General features: G+C 33.7%; 1 protein-coding gene across 1 annotated transcript in view; it reads right to left on the bottom strand.

The window, feature by feature from the left end:
- Positions 1 to 27,105, bottom strand: part of LOC114338582 (probable JmjC domain-containing histone demethylation protein 2C) — an 88,769-nt gene that overhangs the window by 43,606 nt on the left and 18,058 nt on the right. Inside the window, exons 3-4 of the mRNA XM_050651943.1 lie at positions 25,394 to 25,853; positions 540 to 684 (exon numbers count right to left, since the gene is read on the bottom strand). Of these exons, the coding sequence (XP_050507900.1) occupies positions 540 to 684; positions 25,394 to 25,853 (605 nt within the window). The remainder of the gene's footprint in view (positions 1 to 539; positions 685 to 25,393; positions 25,854 to 27,105) is intronic.

The raw sequence follows: 27,105 nt of genomic DNA, 5'->3' as shown, positions 1-27,105 counted from the left end.
TTTGCATAAGAAACTAAACATGATGACAGTGTGTAGTAAGCTTGTGTCCAATGACCTGGCGGTCTAATGGCAAAATAGAGGCATGGTAAACATATTTTTTGTTCTGATGAGACCCTGGAATGCATCGCAAAGTGATGACTCTGGAACTAAGCGACAATCCATGCAGTGGAAAGCTCCATTCTCCATTTCAACGCCCCTGGAATAGTGTGAATCCAGTGTGAACTGTAATTCAAAGCTTGATTAACCGATGTTTTGAATGACTAGAATCGATTTTAAAGCTTTTGAATGACTGGAATAGTGTGGACGATATTCAGTCTAGAAATGGACTGTATTACTCACTCTATTACTGAACTGGAATTGGAATAATGTGAACCGAGCATCATCCCATATAAACATAATATTTAACATAGATTTTCACTTCTACTAACATTTTCCTTTAGACTTTATAGACTCATAGAAGTTTTGCATTCAAAATAAATTGTCATCAACTTAATGAATTTTTATTTCATTTGATTACAAAAAAATCCAACTTGGCTTACCTGATGCTGAACGCTATGTATGTGCCGAACATGCGGCTCCTCTAGCAACAGGTTAGGGTCTCTCCAGACCCTTACCGGTTCGCTTCTTACTTCGTGATGTCTCTGTTGTACACTTGAAGTTGAAGCGGGGATGTATAGTGGAGATCTGCAAAGAAAACATATTACTATTAACCCACATAAATAACCACTGCTTTTTAAAAGATTAATTACACAGGCCTGCAAAAATATATTTTTTTAAAGTTGTTTGAAATTTGATAACTGACTTTTATGTAGTTTTCAGCGCTGATTTAAAAAATGTAAATCATGTTTGTCTATCACGTCAGGTTTTCTCACAAAGTAGGGGGTATATTTGGGTATAATAACAAAATGTAAGTAATTTGTCACCTCTTTCCAACGTTATAAAATTTATTTTATTTATTAGTCATGTTCTAATCTACATTGCCGTTACACTTACATTTATTTTTAAGCTCATAAGTCCTTATAATAACGCTTTCGCTTTCTGCCGAAGCTTCTTTTACTGCTTTTCCGGCTGTAGAATCGTTGAGGATCATCTCTTTTCTTCACCCAGCAGTAGTCTGCTATCATGCTGGCGTTCCATCTTCCTTGGTATCTTCTTTCCATTTCTTTGATGTCTCGGTGAAATCTTTCGCCCTGCTTTTCACTGACATCACCAAGGTTTGCCTTGAAGTACTAAAGATGTGAGTGGAGAAAGTGAAGCTTAATGCTCATGTTACAGCCAAACTTCTTAAAGTTGTCGATCATGTCTGCGACGATTGTCTTGTAGTTTGGATCTATTTTGTTACCGAGGAAACCGGTAACACCTAATTTAAAACATGTCCAAGTCGCCTTTTCATTTTTGTTCACAAAGTTGGGATCTCTCAATAGTTTTCTAATGTCCGGTCCTACAAAGATTTCTTCCTTTGGTTTTGCCGTGGATAAACCAGGATACTGTCCACAAAGATATCTGAAACACTCCCCTTCTTTATTCAGTGCCTTGACAAATTGTTTAATCAGCCCTAACTTAATGTGAAGTGGTGGAAGTATGACTTTTTGGGATCCATAAAGCTTTTCCTCTCAACATTTTTAACTCCTACTTGTAAGCTTTCGCTCAGGCCCAATCTTTTTTATGTAGTGTTGCTTTCTGTCCCTACTTTCCCATTCATAGAATAAGCAAGGGAACTTTATATAGCCACTTTGTTGACCAAGCAGCATTGAAATCACTTTTAAATCACCACATAGTGTACATTTGTGGTCTGAGTAGCAGAGTTTGCTTAACACCAGGTCATCTTCTTGGGAAAAAAAGATACAAATTCCCTTTCCATACATCGATACCAAGAGAAAGATGTATCCGGAACCAGCATATGTTTATTTTTTATTCTAGATCCTAAAACTTTTGCCGATTCTTTAGAAAGGCCTAGATCTCTTACTAAATCGTTCAGTTCAAATTGTGAGAATGGAATGGGATCGGTCGTGCCAGGATCGTAGTAGTGTACAAAATACTGCTGCTTTCTCATAATAATTACTCTTTATTATATCATTTTGTGAAATAACTGTATTTGATAGAATGTTTTCACTATTTTTCCCGAAATCAGCGTTGAAAACAGTATGAAAATCACTTATGGCTGGTTTCTCCTAATAACTCTTTATTAATCATTTTGTGAAACAACTGTACGTGATGGAATTTTTTCACTATTTTTCACTGCATCAGTGTTGAGAACAATGTGAAAATCACTTATTAAATTTTAAACAATTTTTTGGTCGCAGACCTGTGTTATTAAAGCAACGAGGAATGTAAAGAACAAGAGAACTACAGATTTCTTACGCTGGGAAACAAAATTCTGGTAACACTTGAATCCGATCCTTCTACAATTTACAAGATATACGGAACGGTAAATGAATAAACATTGGGAATCTACATTATGCATTCCACAATATGTCAATTTATCTAGGTAAAAATCTAATGAATTTTGATTCCTAGTACTCAATTTGTGAGTAGAACTAAGGTAATGATAGACAGTTTAAGCAGCAAATTATAAAATTTTATTTAATTTTAATTAATTTTGTTTCATTTTATTTAATTTAAGTATTTTATTTATTTTCGTTTATTTTATTTTATTTCATTTTTTAATTCCACTTATTTTTTATTTTATTTCATTTTATTAAATTTTATTTATTTTTATTAGATTCTATTTACTTTTATTTAATTTTATTATTATTTTTATCTAATTTCATTAATTTTATTTAATTTTATTTAATGTTATTTAATTTTAATTTAAATTTTAATTTGTTTTATTTAATCAACACCTAGAGTTGGAACCACCCCGAACCCAATCATAAATCATAACGAAAACCATCAATCAAGTAACTTAAAGGGTTATAGTAGTTAAACATTATTAAATATTTTTGTGCGGGAGATTGGTCAGAGGTATTTTTGTTACTTGTTGTGAATACTGTTTTGACTTTCTTATTTGTTTGTGTTTTTGCATTGCTTCACTTCCTTCTCCACTGCTTTTAAACATTGTTTTAATATCTGAGTTATGAACATTCTTTTCCAACTTATATTTAGTAGCAATTTATATATAGAAATATTTTGGCACTGCTTTCTGCCATAAAACAATAAAGAAATTTATGATTTACACAATATAATTGAATTTCATGTTTTACATAACTTCATATACTTCAATGTCATAGCTGCACATAAATACATATTTCTTGAATGAGATAAAAAATTCACTTCAATGCTAGACACTAATAAAATTTTATACTAAGCCGTTTGCAAAATTCTTGATGGGATTTTGCCATGAACGAAGTCTACTTTACTACCCACAAAAAAGTGCATATACATAGTATTAATATTAATATTTTCTTATTAGAAAAAGTAGCAAGTTTTTACAAAAGTTTATGGAGTGAAAGAAGTAGCGTGCTCAACATATTTAGATTAGATGTATTTTAAGAACTGTACATGATGAATCCATTCTATAGTGTCTGAAATCGCAGACGCATCTGTAGGGACAGGTCTGCTATGCAGACAATTTATGTACCACCGGAAATATGACGTATGTTATTGCAGACGCAATGCTCATAAGAAATACATAAAAGATGAAGGTTTGTGAAAGAAAGAACACCGCACTCCTTCACCAAAAACTGGTGATGTCCTGTTTTTGCCCTGATTCCATGAGGTTGACCTCCATAGGATTGTGGGATTGAGCACCCATCTGGGGACCAGATTCTGTTGTTTCAAAACTTATTTAGGGTTTAGCCATGGCCATAACTCACCATACTGGCAAGAGGAGTTGGCGAGTGTTAAGGGGAATAGGAAAGAGTTATAAGGTTTCGGTATGATAATACTGGAGTTTGGGCCTGGTTTCCTCGAAGTAGGGAGTGTAGGTTCTTCCTACACTCAGGAACCCGCGCTACAGGAGCCCGCGTAGGCCAGATGCTAAATCCCTGAAGTAGGTCTACACTCTATCGGGTAGAGGTATCTAGTTATTTTAGGTGAATTGGAAGAATCGCGAAAATGAAATAGAGCTGAGTAAGACACGTGCCACGACAAGGCAACAAAAGATGGACGAGGAACATTGTACAGTGGAGACAATACGAGCACAGTCGTAGTAGAAGATCGCAAAACGGTGGCTAGACGACATCAAAACCAAACTGGCACTAAATAGCCCAAAACAGAGAAGAGTGGAGGCATTTTTCCAGAAGTGGATGCAAACAGGCTGAAGAGGAAGACTTGATGAATTCTTTATCAAAATTCCTGTATCTAGTTTCGCTCCATATTCATAACCACTCTGACACTGTTGTTTGGAATTAAAAATAATGTTCTAATATCCAATTACATTCTTCTATAAAAAAAATTGAAAATTTTTTTCAAATCAGAGATATTCAACATTATTTTTATTTATGATAACTCCGTTATTATTAATTTCACGAAAAAAACTTATTCTTAATAAAAAGTTCTACATGGTCAAAAAACTAAGATGCAACCATAAGATATAAAATTTTTATTAATTTTACAACACATTTTATACCGAACAACTTTGTATATAACATTTTTCAATATGTACTGTGAAAAATATAAGTTAATACCTTACTCTTGAGATAAGTTTTTATTTTTTGACATAACTCGTATAAAATTGATAAAATCTGATATCTTATAGTAGTTGCATCTTAGTTTTTAGACCATGCAGAACGTTTTATAAAGAATAACTTTTTTTCGTAAAATTAATAATAACAGAGTTATCATAAATAAAAATAACGTTGAGTATCTGTAATTTGGGGAAAAAAATTCAATTAGAAGAATTTATTAGCATATTAGAACATAATTTTTAATTCCAAACAACTTTTCATAATAATTTTAAATATTGTGAAATATAAAGGTGGTAAGTACTTTTCTTAAGTATTTACTCTTGACCGAAATTCATATTTTTTGACAGACCTCGTACATGGCTAAAAAATTTAATAGTTTGATGATAGTATTTTAGATCATGCTCATATACTTTTTATAAAAAATAACTTTTCTCATAACACTAAAAATAAAGAAGTTTTCCATGCGGTGCCTACTTAATTGGACACACTGTATAACTACACCTACACAGACTATGAGACAGAATTACACAATCTCAAGGAAAACGTACCAAGTTTTTACTAAATGCGAATATTGAAAGCAAATAATTTTATTCTTGTAATACGATCTTTGTAATAAAAAAGATGCTGAAATACCTACTACGGTACTTCCGAGAATCTATTGACCACTTGTAATAAATAAGCAATTATACAATATAATTAAACAATAATTATATAGCAAAATAATTGCCTATTCTTGTTTTATGGAATTGGCAAAATGTAATATTTAAAAGGGTTATTAAAACCATAACTTAACTCTTAAAAATATTAGTCCACTTACCAACAATATTAGTCTGAACTAAAGATTAAATTAATAAACGTCAATTTTAAAACAAATGTCAATGTCATTACACCTCATATTTTACTTGTTGCCAAACTTCAAACCTCTCAGCACAACATGGAATTAATAAAACTTGGTTTTAAAGGCTATTGTAACGGGCAATCAACATTACACTTTACGTTTATCCAATTTAAGAAATATGTAAGCCATCTTATAACTGATCTTGAACCGTATCGTATTCGATAATTGATTATTTTGTGACATAGTTAAATTCTGAAGGTAACAAAAATGTATTTTGTTGTTTTAACACAATCCGTTTTTAAATTTTAAGTTCTCTTTTAAATTTCTTGTAGCCTTTCTTTTAAATTCAGGGAATATGTAGTTAACAGTATGTAAATATCTAATTTAGGTAAAGGCGGAAATACATATCCGCGCCGTGTGAGCGCCGCGCGTTCGTGGCGCGGTTAATGTTCGTTAAAATTTTTCATTTTGACCAGAGGAAACTTACGAACGTTTAGTAATTGTAGATAATCATGTCTCTGTCCTGTACTTCTACTACATCTTATTTTGGTATTATTCTGAAACTATTTTCTTGTGTCATCTTATGCAATTTACTATTTTATGTGGAATAAGCCACAGTTTGCGAACATTTCGGGAACTACCTTTTTCGCTTCCCGGCGACACAATTATAATGGTAGGGGAGCCCAAGCGGGGATTTTTGCAGTTACTCGAGCGCGTCAGATTATCATATGGGGAGAAACGTTGTACCCTGCAGATGTACCTCCACCATCTATTGGCTCTTAACACAGGGGGGTTCGTTCAGGGGGGCCCGAAAAAAAATCTATCCTTAAAAATACTCGAAATTGTCAGATTAAGATTAGGTAAGTTAAGTACATGCAAAAGAGTCTATATTTCAAAAATATGACGATTTGAGCGGGGCGTACGGAAATGGGTGAGTCAAAAAGTTTCACAAAAAAAAAGCGAATATTTTGCGAAATGAACGTCAGATTGAAAAACTAAAAACTACGTGTTCAATATTTTTCAAAAATCTATCGAAAAATACCAAACATGAACCCCACGGAGAGGGAGGGGGGTAAATTTAAAATTTTAAATACAAATCCCGCGATCTTTCGCAAAATAAACATTATATCGAAAAACTACAAAATACACTTTATTAATATTTTTGAAAAATCTATCGAATGGTTCCAAACACGACCCCCCACAGAGGTGAGGTGGGGGGTTACTTTAAAATCTTAAGTGGTAGCCCCCATTTCTTATTGCAGATTTGGATCGTTTGTATAAAAATAAACAACTTTTATTCGAAACATTTTTTCTAATTATGGATAGATGGCGCTGTAATCGGAAAAAAGATTGTAGGAAATGGAAAATTAAATTAAAAAATGGGAAGTCCCCACTAAAATGGAAAATTTTACCTAACTTTTTTTGGTTTTAGGACCTAATACTCACAGCCCAATAGGTCCCCAAAGCGCTCGAGTGACTGCACATTTAGCATACTTTGCTCCCCTACGATAATATATCTGCTTGTTCCTACAACCAGAAACAAAATTAGAGAACTATAGGTTCTTTCAAGCTGTGCGTTACCTTTTTCGTTTTCCGGTGACACAATTGTAATGTATCTGCTTGTTTCAACTGCGTAGCTTCACCAGAAATGAAATTAGAAAACTACAGGTTCTTCCAAGCCCTGTGTTAACTTTTTCGCTTTCCAGTGACCCAATTATAATATATCTGCTTGTTCCAACTCAGTTGCTTCACCAGAAGCGGAGTTAGAAAACTATAGGCTCTTCCAAGTTGTGCGTTACCTTTTTCGCTTTACGGCGACACAATTATAACATATCTGCTTGTTTCAACTCCGTTACTTCACCAGAAGCGAAGTTAGAAAACTATTGGCTCTTCCAAGTTGTGCGTTACCTTTTTCGCTTTCCGGTAACACAATTATAATATATCTGCTTGTTCCAACTCCGTTGCTTCACCAGAAGCGAAGTTAGAGAACTATTGGCTCTTCCAAGTTGTGCGTTACCTTTTTGGCTTTCCGGTGACCCAATTATAATATATCTGCTTGTTTCAACTCCGTTGCTTCACCAGAAGCGAAGTTAGAAAACTATAGGCTCTTCCAAGTTGTGCGTTACCTTTTTCGTTTTCCGGTGACCCAATTATAATATATCTGCTTGTTTCAACTCCGTTGCTTCACTAGAAGCGAAGTTAGAAAACTATAGGCTCTTCCAAGTTGTGCGTTACCTTTTTCGTTTTCCGGTGACCCACTTATAATATATCTGCTTGTTCCAACTCCGTTGCTTCACCAGAAGCGAAGTTAGGAAACTATAGGCTCTTCCAAGTTGTGCGTTACCTTTTTCGCATTCCGGTAACACAATTATAATATATCTGCTTGTTCCAACTCCGTTGCTTCACCGGAAGCGAAGTTAGAAAACTATAGGCTCTTCCAAGTTGTGCGTTACCTTTTTCGCTTTCCGTTGACACAATTATAATATATCTGCTTGTTCCAACTCCGTTGCTTCACCAGAAGCGAAGTTAGGAAACTATAGGCTCTTCCAAGTTGTGCCTTACCTTTTTCGCTTTCCGGTGACACAATTATAATATATCTGCTTCTTTCAACTGCGTTGCTTCACCAAACATGAAGTTAGAAAACTATAGGTTCTCCAAGTTGTGCGTTACCTATTTCGCTTTCCGGTGACACATAATATATATATCAGCTTATGAATGTTTTTTTGATATTGATAACTATTTCCGAAGTGAAAGTCGAAAGGTCAAGTAAACTTGGGCCCGGATTACGAACACTCGATACGAATCGTATCCGCCATGTTTTTCCATAAGGCGCTACGGTAAAACATGGCGGATACGATGCGTATCGAGTGTACGTAATCCGGGCCCTGATGTCAAACTCGAATTGTGGCTTATGCCCAAATAAAATAGTAAATCTTATTTTTAATACAACATGTTATTTTTAGTACAACAATGAACTAACCTTTTTTACATTGGTCCGCATGTATATTTTTTATTTCAGCTTCTATTTCCGTTCAGATCGGATTTAAGTTGTTTCTTTAAATTAAATGGTTCTTTACTGAGGATCCCACAATAATGATTTTCCACGGTAAACATCAATAAGTTAGATATTTCCTTCCGACAGTTCCGACCATTCCATTACTAACAAATATTCAACTCAGACGCGCCAAAACCAACAAACCACTCGCAAACCCGTCCAAATACGTACTGCGAACCATCAAAGCGTTTGTTGAAAAACCGACAGAATTTAGATCGTGGTGCGCCGTGTGCGTGCCGTTTGTGCGTCACTTGAAAACACGTACTAATCTGACAAATACGCTGCGCGCGAGCGGCTCGCACACCGAGCAGAGCGCATATGTATATCCGCCTTAATATGTAGGGTGTTAAGAAATGTTTTATTTTATGTTGTTCTTTTATTTCAACATACAATTTTTATAATACATAAATACATATTCAATTTTAAATAAGTATTGTATAATAACTGTATAATTTTCATGGATGCGAAACATGGCAACTTACTAAATCGCCTTACGCCTACTTGCATGGGAAATGGACTTCTGGAGAAGATCAGCTAGAAAATCAAGGTTTGAACAAATATACAATGACCAACTCAGAAATATAATGGGAGTCAAGTCAACCATCATAGATGAAATTCAAAGCAGAAGAGCAAAGCAAAGAATGGACGACGCCAGGCTGCCAAAACAAGGGAAGAAGGAAGAGAGGAAGGACGAAACAATCCTGGCTAGGCGGCATTCAGAAGGCAATGTCGGAAAGGAGCCTTCACCCTGACGACTGGAACTACCGACGAAGCTGGAAACTGGGAACCGGAAGGGGAGGATGCTATAATAAACCGGGATAATAATAATAAGTTATAGTAAAAGTAATAATAAATATATAAGTATATAAATATACAGTAATAATATAGTAATAATAAATGTATAAGTAATAATAAATAAAACACCACCCTAAAAGTGCAGTAGAACGAACGACATTACCCCGGTATTTAGGAGGAAGAGGACTTATGGATATAGGTGAGCAATTAGATAAACGGATTGCTAATTTAAGAACTTATTTTGCGGAACACCGCGCAATTTGCGCAGTAGATGACACAACACCGATCAAACTAAGGGAACCAGAAATGCGCATAAACCACCTTACTAAGGACGAAAAACTGCGCACCTGGATGGGTAAACCTCTGCACGGGCGACATCCCAATGAGGTCAGCCAAGACTATGTCGACAATACAGCGTCGAACTATTGGTTGACATCAGGAAAGATGTTCCCTGAAACGGAGGGTTCATTACTGGCCATTCAGGATCAGGTTATACCAACCAGAAATTACCTGAAATATATCGTCAAAGACCCTTAAGGTAGACTTCCGCACCAAGCGACCGAGACAGGAGACCGCGACAGGCGACAGACAGGTCGCGAATAGACGATAGTTGGTCGCTGGTCTCGGTCGCGGACTGCAGAACTACCCTGATATAATTGCATTGAGAGCAGTCGTGGGGAGACCTCGCCTATCTGTCGCCTGTCGCGGTCTCCTGCCTCGGTCGCTTGGTGCGGAAGTCTACCTTTAGGTTCAAAACGACAGATGCCGATATGGATGTCAAGCCCAAGAAACCATCTAACATATTACAGGAGGCTGCCAGGCATTTACTGCAACTGAATACAAGGAACGGCATGACGCAGTGGGAAAAATCCTTCATCAAGAGATAGCTAACAAGCTGGGACTTCTCCAAACGGACCATCTCCCATATTATCAATACGTTCCTGATAGTATGCTTGAGGATAGCAACTACAAGCTATACTGGGACCGCACTGTGTTCACAGACCAAACAGTGGCACATAATAGACCAGATCTCGTACTAGTTAATAAATTAATAAGACAAACAACACTAATTGATGTGGCGATACCTAACAACAATAATCTACGTAGTAAATTTACTGAAAAGATCGCCAAGTATAGAGATCTGGAAATTCAAATACAGAGCCAATGGAGAATGCAAAGTACCCAGACGATACCTATTGTTATGTCTACTACTGGAGTCATTCCGAAGACCCTCCTCGAAAGCATAAAAAAGTTGGGTCTCAATGAACATCTTTATAAGACCATGCAGAAAGCTGTACTACTTGCGACAGCCAGAAGTGTACGAAAATTTTTGGGAGATACACCTGCATTCCAAGTCACCTAGGGCTCGATAACACGGAAAGAGTCCCACCAGAGCTCAATCCTTTTGATACCCTAGGTATCTGGGATGAGTCAATTTTTCCCTCAGGGGGAGTGTGAGCCGTATGGCTAAATCTGGATAATAAGTTTCATTAGTACTGTATCTCGACACTATTCACTTTAATTATTAGAGTCTTTAAATCATGTATTTTTGTTTGTCAACCGATTCTTGTGAATAGGTATACCTACCTATAAAGATATTTCTATTCTATTCATTTAATGAGACTGATGGACACTGGTTCAGTTTGCTATTTTGAAAAATTATAATCGGTGTTTTTTGTATTGCGTATTTACTTGCGTATTTACCAAGAAAATATTTACGTTGGCGCAACACTAATACTGGCATTCTTTATTACTTTTTTGAAGGTCACTAGATGGCGTCTGATAGGCTGATACGTTCACCTTATATTTTTTAACCATAAAATTAAAATGGAAAACATTTAAATGAAATCAATGACTCATAAAGTTCTCTGAATAAATTACAAAATAATAATAATAAAAAAGTAAAAGTAAATAAATAGTTTCAATAATTGTAATCTAATTATGTGGTCCTAAAATAGATGACCTCATTATGAGAATATAAAAACACATTAGTAAGTACAGAATTGAATTAAAGCAATAAACAATCACTGTGAAGGTTATTCAAGGTCGAGATGATGGTTCGGATATGTACAGCAACATGTATTAGTTATGGGAGTCACTAATTTTGTTCTTTGAACTAAACTTAGTACGTGCATAAAAATCGGCCCACTTAAAAATTTGGTCATTTTTGAAGTCTCGTATTTCCTAAACCTGTTGGCCGATTTAAGTGATTTTTTAATATGTTATAGCCTTATTCTTTAGCAATATCTCTGTAATAATATTATTGCTAAACAAGTAAGTGTTATTGTATACCGGGTGTAACAATGATAGTGTGTTTTTTCCTCAAAGTTCGGAACACCCTGTGGAATATTCAAGCGTATATAAGATATTGAAATTAAAACGCAACTGTAGCCTAAGGCAAGCCGCACACCAAAGAAACATGAAATGAAAAACATGAAACATGAAACGAAAAACATGTATGAAACGAAAAACATGTTTGATGAAAAGAAAACACTGCTAAACAAATCTCAAAGTCCGCCTACCAATGAAACGAGTGTGATTCATGCTCATGACACATTTTTATTTTCGGAGAGTTTCATAAATGGCCGGACATATATTTGTTTAGCAGTGGTTTATTTCCATGAAATGTAATTTACGTTTCATGTTTCTTTGATGTGCGGCCTTAGGCTTTCTTAACATTCTGCTTTTGACTCATTCGCTTATGTTGGATAATAAAAAAATTTGGTATTTTAACAACTAGCAACGTTCTTCATCAATACAGGGTGTTTCTAAATAAGTGCTACAAACTTTAAGGCGAACTTCTGCATGAAAAATAATGACCGTTTGATTTATAAACATATGTCGGCAAATGCTTCGTTTCCGAGATACAGGATGTTGAATTTTTTCTTACAAACTGACGATTTATTTACTGCTCTAAAACAGGTTAAGATATGCAAATGAAATTTGGTAGGTTTTAAGAGGTAGTTATTACGAAATTTTTGGCATACAACTAAGAATTTTATATTCACCATTGGCGTGCATACGGTTATGACCGGGTAATATGACCTATATGCACGCCAATGGTAAATATAAAATTCACAGTTGTATGCCAAAAACGCACAAAAACTACCTCTTAAAACCTACCAAATTTCATTTGCATATCTCAACCGGTTTTAGAGCAGTAAATAAATCGTGAGTTTGTAAGAAAAAATTCAACATCCCGTATCTCGAAAACGAAGCATTTGCGGACATATGTTTATAAATGAAACGGTCATTATTTTTCATGCAGAATTTCCCCTTAAAGTTTGTCGCACTTATTTAGAAAATCCTGTATTGATGAAGAACGTTGCTAGTTGTTAAAATACCTAACCTTTTTATTATCCAACATAAGCGAATGAATCAAAAAGCAAAATGTTAAAAAAGCCCAAGGCTACAGTTGAGTTTTATTATCAATATTTTATATACGCTAGAATATTCCACAGGGTGTTCCGAACTTTGAGGAAAAAACACACTATCTTTCTTACACCCGGTATACAATAACACTTAACTGTTTAGCAATATTATTATTAGAGCGATATTGCTAAAGAATAAGGCGATATAATACTAAAATAATCACTAAAATCGGACGACAGGTTTAGGAGATTCGAGACATAAAAAGGATGTGTACTTTGTACGCACGTAAGAAGTTATACTTCTATTTTATTTTATTATATAATTTCAACGAAATAAATATACGTAACAGTTACAATACAAAAATTAACAATAATTACCAAAAATTAACCATTTAATAAATGATAAATAATTTCCCATTTGAAAGTTTTGAGTATAATAACCAGTTTCTCATTACTTCCTGGTAATCTTTAGTGGATTGTGAAACGAACTCAAATAAACCATTCTCCACAAGACCATCTTCGCTCTGCGGGAGCATTTAAACCTAAACCAGTAGATATAGTCCATGTGGTGAGACCGCTCCCGTCTGGAAAAATTTCTGATTCGGTTTCTTTGTGGATTCCTATTCAAAAATGTCCCCTTTAAACAGATCTGAAGGGTGCCGGGCGGAATTTTTGGACAGAAATTGTTTAAACAATTTTTTTAAACAAATACAAAAGATCACTTTTTTTGCTCCGGAACATATACTTTTGAGCGAGCTTTTGAGTTTTGCGGGTCATTCTGAACAAGAAAGGTATCTTGTAAATTTTCTCAGAAATTGATAGTTTTCGAGTTATAGGCGATAAAATCTGAAAAATGCGAAAATACGCATTTTCGAGGCTTAAAAACTCATATTCAAATTAGTATTTTTGAGGTTGCCAGACACTTAAATTGAAGACTGAACATTCAGCTTCAAGATTCTGAAGAGTGATAGCGTCTAACTTTAATTTATACCGTTGTTTTTTAATTGTTAAATATGCGTGTTTATCCGATTTTTTGCCGGTGCGGCGCGATCCGTTTCAAAAATCTATTTTCCTCCGAAAAATATTTTTTCTAGATTATCTGGGACATTCTAAATAAAATAAGTTTTTTGATATTTTTCTCAAAAGTTAATAGTTTTAAACTTATAAGCGATTTAAAATCCGAAAATGCGTTTTTTGTCATTTTTATTAAGATTAAACTAAAATCACTTTAATAAAATATGGCTCCTTATTGAGTTAGGGGGTGTTTTATTTAAAAATTATTTTTGCTAAGTATTTTAAAACTATTCGACATATCCTTTTCATACTTGGTAGAAAGTGTAGGTACTATACACCCTACGAAATTATGTTAAGGTTGATATGAACCCTTAATTAATTTGTTTCTGATCCTAGAGATGGCTGTACTGTAGCATGTTACTGTGGTAACATTTTCAACTTAATTGTAGATTTCTACATGATGACTCTGTAATAATGTAGAAACCTGAACAATATTCTGTCCTTACACCCATTGGCTCAATTGGCCTTGTTGCCAAATTGTTTAGACAGTAATTTTATCAAGGCCTAATAACAATGTAATGTTAGCAAGAAACATTTAGTCCATGATGTGATGCCGCTCTCGTCTAAAAAAAATTATGGTTCGGTTTCTCTGCGGATTCCTATTCAGAAATGTTCTCTTTAAGGAAATATGAAGTGCGCAGGGCGAAATTTTTGGCCAGAAATTGTTTAAAAATTTTTTTTAAGAAATTCAAAAGATCATCCTTTTTGCTCGGGAAAATATTTTTTTAGGTTTTTTGGGCCATTCTAACAAGAAAGGTATGTTGTCATTTTTCTCAAAAGTTGATAGATTTCGAGTTAAGGGCGATTTAAAATCTGAAAAATGCGATAATACGTATTTTCGAAGTTTAAAAACTTAGTTTTATGTATATTAATATATCTGAAATAGCCAAGTGCTTGAATTAAAGTTTAAACATTTTTTTTTTCAAAATTATGAAGAGTAGTCGGTTCTATCTTAAATTTAGACCGTTCTTTTTAAAATGTATCAAAGAATATATAGTGAGTAGAAGTTTACGGCCCTGTAACGTTTTAGCATAGGATTTTGCGTTCCAACTGAGTAGGTGCTATGGAGGTGCATAGATCTGACAACGTCCGTAGTCACCGTCATCTCACCACCGCCCGCTCTGCGGCCGTAACATCCCTCGTCAACAAGCCTCCTTATAAACGTGACCATCTGTTTTATATAAAAGCTTCCTCTATGAGCTATATTATATTCGTTCAATTCGTTGATGTTATTATGCGTCCATCCAATTTTAATGCTGCGGCAGGTTATATTTCAACAATCTTCTATTTTGCACGGGAAAATAAAAAAAGTTTGTTTTCATTTTTCTGACAAGTTTACAGTTTTTGAGTTATAAGCGATTTAAAATCTGAAAAATGCGAACATACGCATATTCGAGTTAGAGGCTTGAAAACTGATAATTATTATTATTTTTGTAGTTGATAAGTGCCTAAAATCGAAGCTTAAACATTTAATTTTAAGATTTTGCTGGGTAACCGGGGCTTATTTCAAAAATAAATCGTTGTTTTTTACTTGTTAATTATGCGCGTTAAAAATAAAATTTAATAGTTATTTATGATATAAGTGTTAAAAGTTTAAAAGTACACGTTTAAGGCAGGCATGTGAAAGTTTGCAGAATCAGCGAAGCGAATTCTGCAATTTACATGAGTGCCTTAAAAATGTACTTTTTAACACGTATATCATACAATATTTTTTCTACAAACGTCTTATATATCAACAATTATAATTTATTCATTCTCATTTACAGGACAATGACAATACCTACAAAAACTTTTACTTGAACTTGACTGACATTCCATTTTTATATTTTTCTTGACATTACATCAAAACCGTCTATACTGTCAATACGTAAATCATAACATAACAACTATACGCTGTGAGCCCGTACGTAGAGGGGATATTTACACATTCCCGAACGCCAGTAGTGACAAGTCTGTAAACGTTTACCGGAAATATGACATAAAATGTCAAAGTGATTAATTTAAAATTAAAATTAAAAACATTAATTATAAAAAATATTAGTTGGTCAAAGCTGTGGTATATATTTTTACCTTAAATATACTTATATTTTAAATACTGAATTTAAGTTTTTTAATGTTCCTTAATATTTAATTATAAATTATTCTATTAATCTTAGCGCCATCTACACGATAATTGTGAAAGTATCCGAAGTAAGAAATTAATATTTCATCAACAGAACGTCAAAATGATTAGCAAAATCTTAAAAAAATCTATTACAATTTAATTACTTTTTAGCGTTGTAAATATTAAGCGATAACAATTAAATAATAAATTTAAAAATTACCGGTGAAAGTTGAATAGTAATCCGCTAGGATCGACACCAGCGAAGCTCAGAGCATATATAATAACATCTACGTATATTCTAACAAATTTTAATAGTTTTTTCTACAAACGTGTTAAAAATGCAATAATACAGTTTAAGTTAAATTTTAAAAAACCTTTTAAACTACCTTTTTCAAATTGAGCAAGTTGTACTATTAATATTAATGTTAATAAATGAAATATGAAATATAAATATTTTGACGTTTCACAATTTGACATTTCACTTTTAACTGCAGTGCCTTAAAATTTTTAAAGCACTAGTGCCTTAAAGTAGCATTTTTAACGCTCGTATGGAGTGCTAAAAATTGCATTTTTAACACGGTTGTAGAAAAAAGTTATTTAAACAATTCCTGGCCAAAAATGCCGTCCGGCACCCTTCTCATAATGTTTAAAGGAGACATTTTTGAGCAGGAATTCCAGAGAAACTGAATGGGAAGCATTTTTCATGCGGGAGCTACCACACAACCGGGACTACTTCTCTTTAAATTTTGTATATTATTATTACCATAGTTTTTTAAACAATTTATTTATTTATTTAATTATTTACAATGTACCAATTACATACGCCAATCATATCGCACGACAAAAATATGGAAAACCAACAACCACCCTACAGTTTACAGGACTTAAGCAGTCACCATATGTAAATGGGGGAAACTCCTGGAGTTGGCTGAAGAAATCAATATTCACCTTATTCATAGTCTAAAAGATAAAACTACTTTCTTTTATAGGATATGGCGCAAAGGCGCAACCTCGATCTATGCTGGGTTTCGAGTAACTCACAGTTGCAACTACTCCCAAGCTTCCGAACCGTACTCCATAGTTTCCCCCCGCAGCCAACTTCAGATTGCGTTACCCGCAAGATTCAGATTGAGTTACACTAAATACCAATTACCAATCTTGTAATTTGTTTAGAAACATTGTTTAGACAATTTCTGCCCAAAAATTTCGCCGGCACCCTTCTGATTTATTTAAAGGGGACATTTTTGAATAGGAATCCGCAAAGAAACCAAATCAGAATTTTTTTTCAGACGAGAGCGGCCTCACATCATAGACTAATTGCATATTATGTTTCTCGGTAACTAAATATTCCAGTTGTTAGTCATCTCTTATCTCACACTGAAAAATGGTAATAAAATTTTATGACCACTTGCAATCTTGTAAAAAATGTATTAGCACAAATTTTGTTTATACATAAACGTTTTAACACGTTGACGGACTGTGCGTCAAATGTATAAGCAAGTGTTGTGACACTATATGAATTTTGCAAAGTAGAATAAATATACACTGGCGCGCAAAAAATTTAGGTCACTAGATGAATTATTTGATGCCTCGGATTTCCTAAACCTGTTGTCCGATTTGAATGATTTTTTAGTATGTTATAGCTTTATTATTTAAGAATCTTAATGTGTTAATATTGTTGCTAGACAGGTAAATGTCATTTTATACCGGGTGTAACAATCATACTGTGTTTTTCCTTAAAGTTCGGAAGACTCTGTGGAATATTATAGCATAAATAAAATGAGGCGCTCAGAGCAACAGTGGCCTAACCCACATCCCACAATTTTACCAAAACGATATTATTACATTAAAGTTATTCTTTATTTAAGTGTTTTCAGATGCAGACTAGTTCAAGCAATGGTTGCTTAAGCCACTCTGCATCTGAAAACACTGAAGTAATGCATAACTTTATTGTATTAAAAGCATTTTGGTAAAATTGTGGGATGTGGGTTAGGCCACTGTTGCTCTGGACGCCTCAAATATTGAAATTAGAACTCAATTGTAGCCTTAGGCTTTCTTAACACTTTCTTTTTTTATTCATTTGCTTATGTTGGATAATAAAAAAGTTAGGTATTTTAACAACTAGCCATGTTCTTCATCAATACAGGGTGTTTCTAAATAAGGGCGACAAACTTTAAGGGGTAATTCTACATGAAAAATAATGACCGTTTGCTTTATAAACATTGTCCACAAATGGTTAATTTCCGTGATACGGGGTGTTGAATTTTTTCTTACCAACTGACGGTTTATTTGTTGCTCTAAAACCGATTGAGATGTGCAACTGAAATTTGGTAGGTTTTAAGAGGTAGTTATTGCGCATTGTTTGGCATACAATTAATAATTTTATATTCGCCATTGGCGTGCATACGGGATGTATCTAAAATATTTATACCCGTATGCACGCCAATGGTGAATATAAAATTCTTAATGGTATGTCAAACAATGCGCAATAACTACCTCTTAAAACCTACCAAATTTCAGTTGCATATCTCAATCGGTTTTAGAGCAAGAAATAAACCGTCAATTGGTAAGAAAAAATTCAACATCCCGTATCACGGAAATTAAGCATTTGTGGACATATGTTTATAAAGCAAATTGTCATTATTTTTCATGTAGAATTACCCCTTAAAGTTTGTCGCCCTTATTTAGAAACACCCTGTATTGATGAAGAACATGGCTAGTTGTTAAAGTACCTAACTTTTTTATTATCCAACATAAGCAAATGAATCAACAAAGAAAATGTTAAGAAAGCCTAAGGCTACAATTGAGTTCTAATCTTAATATTTTATCTATACTATAATATTCCACAGAGTGTTCCGAACTTTAAGGAAAAACACAGTATGATTGTTACAACCGGTATAAAATGACATTTACCTGTCTAGCAACAATATTAACACATTAAGATTCTTAAATAATAAAGCTATACCATACTAAAAAAATCATTCAAATCGGACAACAGGTTTAGGAAATCCAAGGCATCAAATAATTCATCTAGTGACCTAAATTTTTTGTCCGCCAGTGTAATAGCGAAATTGCTAAATTTGTTTTATGGAAACAATATGTTTTTTGTAAACATGTGGACGACGACCATGGATGTCGTATTATATTTCATATGCATCTGTAGATGTAATGTGACAAAAAATCTACAAAAATCTACCGATTTTTTGTCATAACTCGTTATTTTAAAAATGTCGTCTATAGACGTTCTGTTCATCAACGTGTTAAGAACTAAAAATATCTGAGAGAATAAATTCAATGTATGATAGAAAAAGAATAGAAGAAAAGAACAGGATTTTGATTTTAAATTCGGCAAAATATGCAAGGCGAAAACATCGTGTTTCTTAGGAAAAATATTCCCATGAGATCTTTTTGCGTAATCAGTTTCATGAGATACCGCAGAATAAGGTCCAAAAAGGTTATAATAAAGATATTAAAAATGGTTGTTAACAGAAAAAAATACTCAAAACTATTTCACTAACACCAAAACTAGTTCTTCTCTGTCTTGCTCGTCGATTTATTGCATTTCGATTTAATGTCCATGATTCAGCTCCTTAGTAAAGCACACTGTGTACATAACATTTAATTATTCTGAGGGCCAATATCAGATCTTTGCTGCATAAAATCTTTTTCATTTTCACGAAGTTGGCACGTGCTTTTTCAATTCTCTCACTTATTTCTGGAGTATAATCGTTATTTTCTGTGATTATCGTTCCCAGCAAATATATTTTTTACTCTCTCTGACTGCTGGCCGCCTACCGTTAATATTTCATTTGTATTGTTATTCTTTCTGTACAATGGGGCATTCGATTCCATAGAACTCTGGACCGTATTAAACGGAATGAATAACGCAAGGAAGTCATCTAAGATTTGCCGATGACATAGTGCTCATAAGCAACAATACAGAAGACCCAATCTACACACTAAAGATGCTTAAACATGAATCTGAGAAAGGCGGTTTAAAAATGAATTTAAATAAAACAAAAGTGATGACAAATCAAAATATCAGAATCGACTTAGTTGGAAGTGAGATCGAAAGTGTCGAAGAGTCACATGATCAAACTAGGCCATCAGAATCAAACGGACGAGATAGCTATAAGAATCTGAATTAATTGGGCAGCAGTTGCAAGACTCAGTGATGTGTTGAAAAACAAAAAGATACCAATAAATCTAGAAAAAAGGGTACTCAACAGTTGTATTCTACCAGTTATGACTTATGGAGTGGAGACCGTGACACTTACAGGGTTATCCATTACAGCCAATATATTAAGAACAACACAGAGGGTCATCGAACGAGCTATCTTAGGAGTATCTCTGAGAGAACATATTCGAAATGGGACGTACGAAACAGGACGAAGGTGGAATATGTTATTGGAAGAATTGCGCAAATGAAATGGAGCTGGATAGGACAGGACACGTGCCACGGCAAAACAACGAAAGGTGGACGAGAAACATTTTACATTGGAGACCACGCGAGCATAGTCGTAGCAGAGGAAGACCACAAAGACGATGGCTAGATGACTTCAAAGCAAAAGTGGGGAGAAACTGGTACCAAATAGCACAAAACAGAGAAAAGTGGCGAACTCATGGGAGGCCTTTGTCCAGGAGTGGATGCAACCAGGCTAAAGAAGAAGTTATTGTTTTCTTTAGGGACATTCACTTAACAAGCTACTTGTTTTTATGGATTCGGCTGCCTCTAGAGATGTATATTCTCGGGATGAATACAGTCACTTAACTTCCACAATATTATTGTCACTTACTGACCCGTCCGGACAAGCTCGTAAAAACCCATAACCTTTTTCAAACACAGAAACAATCCACACTGCTTTACTATATTTTTTATTTTGATAGCAATTTCTGGCTGTTCTTCGTTTCTTATCAGATAAAACAATTGTTCCAGATATCGTTATCGCGTTTCCTCTTTTTACTTCTTTATCGATGATTATTCTGCCGCGCCGTTTTCATTTTCTAATATTCCATAATCTTTCTCTTCCTGCTCTTAAAGAAACTGTTTATTAGATTTTTTTTCTTTCTCATTTAATTTATACCGATCCAGATTAGCTCCATATAATAGTTTTAAGTTCTACTTCCATCAGACTAATCAATACGTTTATTTAACATACCTATTATTAAGTGACAACACATTTTTTCTTTTTGTCTTATTTATTTCTGTTGTTTTTGTACAGAGAAGAAATCAATATAGATGTAAGATTTTTAAAATTGATTGTTACCTATTATTCCTTGTATATTGATCCTTTTTTATTTTTAATATGAAGGTGCAAATATTTTTAACCTCTCCTCAATTAATTTTAGAAGTGGTTATTTACTGCTCTTACTCCATATCTGTTTACATATTATCGTCTAATTGTTTTCCCTTAAATTTAGCTCACCACAAATGCAAAAAGTAATGGACAATGAAAATTTTAAAGATAAAGTAATAATTTCAATTAAAATCTTTAATAAACATAAAAGTGCGACAAAAGAGGAATACCATGGATGGTAGTTATTAGAAACACTATTTGACAAAAATGAAGACTATGCTCCAATTCCAATTCAAAATATAGTCAAATACAAAGCTTCAGAGATACATGAAAAAATGCAAATAAAAAAAGACAACTTTATGGTACTTAAAAACATTAAAATGCCAATTGCCAAGTAGGGTTTAATCGAAACAGAAAGTACCGGCCCTAAATATATCAAAATCTAATACGGCCAAGGGGACTGAAAATATTTCAACAAAAGTAGTTAAATTAATTTCAGAAGGTCACGTTGATGCGTTATAAATAGACGTTATAGTAGTAGGCTTATATTACCTACCAACATTAAAACATTTTGTTGTACAAAGTAATTGATATGGCAACGCTGTTAGGATAAAGTTCTGTGTGACGCGATTGAAGCAGAAGGCACTGCTATCTATCGAACATAAATATTACCGATGGTGTAGATGGCGCTATGTCATGGCGGCACAAATTCTTAGCGGCAATTCAAGTTATAATTCTTGTTTAACGAGATTTTTCATATGTTTAGGAAAAAATATTCAACATTTTATTGGAAATATTTTCCATTGTTACAGTTTTATATATGTTGTTATTTAAATTTTATCCAATTTCTTACCGGTAGCTGTATTATAAGCCGAAACATATTATTTTTTCCTACTGTGGCAAAACTGTACATTCAAAAATTTTAAAAAAATTCATAAGTATTTCCTAGGATTATATCTTTATGCTGTAAGAAAATTAACAAAATTGTATGTTTAGTTTTCCCGCTTTATACTTGAAAAAAAGGAGTTTTTTTGAGTTTTTTCGAAAACGAAAACATGAAGTTTGCTCAAAATTTGTCAAAATACTTCTGGTGATCACATATACCTTCTCAATTTTTTTCAAATTTTTTGAATGTGTAGTTTATTTTTGGGGGGGTTCAGATCAACCTTAAATACAGGTTTCCGGCTATTACCAGAGGCGTACGACAGGCGGACAGGGGAAAGCAAATGGTTGACCCTTCCCAAATTCTACGTCACTGGCGAAATTGCCATTTTAGCGCAATTTTTAAATTCTCCAATACTGTCTATGTAAATAATATCCTCTTTACTGGTAACGATAAAGTCATCAGTTTTCGAGATATTTGAAGTTAAACATGTAACGGCACAGTTATTTAGTTATTTTGATTAATATATATTACATATATTGTGTCGCTTAATTTTTAGTTTCAAATATATTAAAAACCAATGATTTTATCGTTAAGAATGAATAATATACTCTTCAGTCTTAACGATAAAATCATTAGCTGTCGAGATATTTGAAATTAAAAATTAAACGGCACAAAACTTTAATAAAAATAAAATAACTGTGCCGTTACATGTTTTAACTTCAAATATTTCGAAAACTAACAACTTTATCGTGACGAGTGAAAAGTAAGTTATTTACATTGAGAGTATGGGAGAATCTAAAAATTGCGCTAAAATGGCAATTTCGCCAGTGACGTAGAATTTGGGAAGGGTCAACCATTTGCTTTCCCCTGTCCGCCTGTCGTACGTCACTGGTAATAGCCAGAAACCTGTATTTAACATAATTTCATAGGGTGTACAGTACCTACACTTTCTACCAAGTATGAAAAGAATATATCGAATAGTTTTAAAATACTGAGCAAAAATAATTTTTAAATTTTTAAATAAAACACCCTGTAACTCAATAAGGAGCCATATTTTATTGAAGTGATTTTGGTTAAATCTTAATATTTTGAGGTCTAGAATCGACAACTCAGAAATTGGACATTCTTAATGAAATCCCCTCTATAAGCAAAACTATATCTTTTACTATAAGGAAAAAAAGAAGAAAAAACGACAAAAAAAAATGTTAATTAGTGAAAAATTCCCAGGAACCGGATTATCGGAACAGCATTTCAAAATGTTTAATCTCCGTGACGTTATTAAAAAATCAAATTATAAACAAATTAGAACAATTTTCAAATGTCATTTTAGAGGGGAGTTAAATTGAAATTTGAATTTATCAATACATTTTTCAAAAATATGCATAAAAATAAAGGTAACGAGGTTTTACACAGGTTTATATTCTTTTGGTAACAACCGCTTTTTTGCAATTGAAAATATAGTAACATTTGATAAACAAATGGAATATCTCATAAATTATTAAATATGTTTTAACCAATTTTTTTTTGCTTAATACTGGTAATATAGGGCAACTTCTCCTATCAAATAAAATAATTTAGAGTGCTTATTTAAAACGCAACAAATACTTCTTTGCAAATTTGATTTTTAAATTTTATATATAATTATTTAAATAAATTGGGGGTCAAATTTAATTTAGTAAGTCTTAGGTAAAAGATTTGTCCTTCAGCTTTGTAGCAAAAACCCTAAAGACCTTCATTAAAATGTAAATTACCTCAGCAGGTAAAAAAGTAAATATTGTGCAAAAATGACCCCTTTTTAATTATTTAAACAATGATCCCCTCATATGATTTGGATACTTTTTTGAAAATATCTTTTGTACTCACCTAAACTTTGATATAAAATTTGTTCCAACCTGTACGAATTTACATTTTGATTTACATGTAGTGTAATCTTATTTTACTAGATTTGTCAAACGTAGAAAAGAGTCTGAAAATCTTACAATCGCCATGCGGCGTTATAGCGATTGTGAGATTTTTAAACTCTTTCCTACGTTTGGAAAACTGTATCTCAAAGATGATTTGTTAAATGCGTCAGAGGCATTAATAAAGGATTATCCCCTAATGAGACAAAGCATTCTACGAATGTAATAGTATAGATCTATGCCTTATAAATCCAAAAAAAAAAAATTATATTAACACGTTGACGGACAGTGCGTCAAATGTATAAGCAAAAGTGTTGTGACACTGTATGTACTCGTATTTTAAAAAGTAGAATAGGGAAAAATGCAACGTCTAATAGACGTTGTGTTACATTACATCAATGGAAATTAGACATCTATAGACGTTCTGTCCGTCAACGTGTTAAAAGATAGAAGTTGCTTCGTGAAAAAATTAAAGAGCAGAAAGAAAATACAGGTAATCTGCCTAAGATTCAACTTTTAAAAAATTCGTGCTTTCTATTTTCTTATTAATATTAGTGTTAAGACCTTTTAATTTCATTGGGTCTTTTTTTAAAGAATACAGTAGAACCCCGATTATCCTGGTGCGGATTATCCGTGCTGCGGATTATCCATGCTATGATTTTCTATTACTCAAGTTGCATTTTTTAGGTTTTATCAAAATAGCGTCATTGTAAATCACTTGACGGAAACTCTATATGACGAAAGAGAGACTCATAATGAAAGATTTATTTTTTCTGTTATCTTTTTATGGTAGGTACATGTGTATCTGTATACGTACATATGTATTATACATAAGAAATATATGTTCTGATTATCCGTGCTTTTCAATTATACGTGCCACCTTTCGGTCCCGAGGAGCACGGATAATCGGGGTTCTACTGTATATGTAATAATTAAACAAGTTGCATAACTCTGCAATTTAAAAAAAAACTTATTGGTTTTAAATACATCGGTACGGCAATGGTTTATGGCCTTGACGGTAACCCTTAACCTCTATTTGAAGATTTACATTTGTAATGAGCTGCCAGTTGCAAACAAATAATAAACTTTAGTATATTTAACTATAGAAGGGCCGGCGTAGCTCAGGCGGTAGGATGTCTGACTCGCATGCTGGTAGGCTGGGGTTCGAAACCCAGCGCCGCCGGCGAGAACAGCTAGACATTTTTAAAAATATCTATAGGCACCAGGTCGACTCAGCCTGAATAAAATGAGTACCTTGGGTAATAAAACCAGGGGTAATAATAGGCGGTTGAAGCGTAGCACTGGTCCTGTTACCTTCCTTGTATACCGTAGGCCCTAGATATAGCAGACTACCCTGCTATAATTCCAAACCCACGTCAGCGGTATAAAACGGGAGACTATTATTATACTTAATAATTGTAGTATTTAATGTGTTTATCATTACCTGCTATGGGATCTTTGTTGTTGTAATCCACCCGCCGTAGACGACGAAATGGATACTGACGATAATAAGGACTGTGGCGATACTGACGAGGCAACAGCGACGTTACTGCCAACGCCGACGTTGATATTGCTTCCTCCGTTACCGCTACTACTACTGCTACTGCTCGATGATGACGATGACGAAGAACTTAAAGAACTACTTGTTGGTTCGTCGGTAGAACTTAGAGCACTCGATCTTGATCCAGATCGCTCATCGCCACTATTGCTGATACATGAACGCAATGAACTCACACCCGAATCCGAGCGATCGTCAGGAAATCGCAGCAGTAAACCGGCGCACTGTGATGCTGATGATGATGCCGACGATGCATCCGAAACGCCTCCAACGACGCCGCCGAGATCCATTCTGTGGACGACGTATGGAGAAGGCGAGGACGACACCAACGGCACGTCATCGTCACCTGGAACAAGAGAAAAATGAGTTTAAATTTATTTGTCAACAAGTAGAATCATTAACATTCAATAAAAAAATCCATAAAATTAATCAACAGTATGTGAACAAGTATATCCCAATAATGATATAGAAACGTTTATATTTTTATGAATAGTGTATTGTCAGGATCCCAGGCCGGCCCTGTCAACACCAGAAGCTTCTGGCGACGAACTGTCTGATTCCCCTTTTTGTTTACTGAATTTTATTTATGTGTTTAAAAGGGGGACCTTTTTTTAACAGGTACACATCTCGACATTTCTTTTTGTTCTAGAAAATGTAGTTATGTGTAAATAACCCTTCGATTGTTATTCTAGAATAGGATGTTTGTATTGTAAGAATTCTTCCGAAATAATCTTTCTTATTCTGAAACATTGTAACAAGATATAAAAAGGTGCATTTGAATTAGGGAGAGTTCAGTTGTTTTTGTATCGTAAATAAATAAATTACTTCTTTTAGATAAGTTATTATAAATTACGCGTGAGAATTCTTAGTTATTTGTTTTATTAGTGTTGTAGTTAAATTAAGTGTTAATTGTACGTTTTATAAATAAAGCAATATCAAGTAAGTCTTTTGTTTATTTAATAATAAATTCAGTGTTTTACTTCTTGTTTAGATGTAAGTTATTAAAAATAAATAGTCATTTAAGATTAAACATTAGTGCCTAAAAGGTCATAGTAAAGTCAGTTTTGTAACAGTATGACTGAATTGAATTGTCTGGTAATATGCAAATCATATCATGTGCATTAAATATTAAACTGGGAAAATAAAGTTTGTATTAAACTGTAGCATTATGTATGTGATTGTGTCAAACTTGTAGCGATGGTAAAAGTATAAGGGTCAAAACAACATTAGCAATATGTGACAAAAGTAAAAAATAATTATTATATTTGCTCATGGATTTTTCCACAATTATTATAAAAAGAATACACAAGAAACCTTCACATCTGCAATTTTTTTAAGTATATTTGAGTATATTTACAATAACCAATACCCACTAATAATCTTTTCATTTTAAATGATAATAGGAAAAACAGATCAAGAAAAATAAGACAATTTCACATTGGAGATAGAAGGAGAAACTACAGGCATGTTCAAAAGAGTTTCAGAATGTGCTTAAGTACCTGGGTGCAAAATTAAATGAAAAGGGGCATGGGGAAAGGGAGATGAAGGCAAGGATAGCAAAAGGAAACAAAAAGTATTAATGAAATCGAAATATGTCT

This window comes from Diabrotica virgifera, chromosome 5 (genome assembly GCF_917563875.1).
Source record: "Diabrotica virgifera virgifera chromosome 5, PGI_DIABVI_V3a".
Taxonomy (NCBI): Eukaryota; Metazoa; Arthropoda; class Insecta; order Coleoptera; family Chrysomelidae; genus Diabrotica; species Diabrotica virgifera.
Note: the sequence above shows the minus strand (reverse complement) of the source record. Positions and strands in the feature narration are given on the sequence as shown.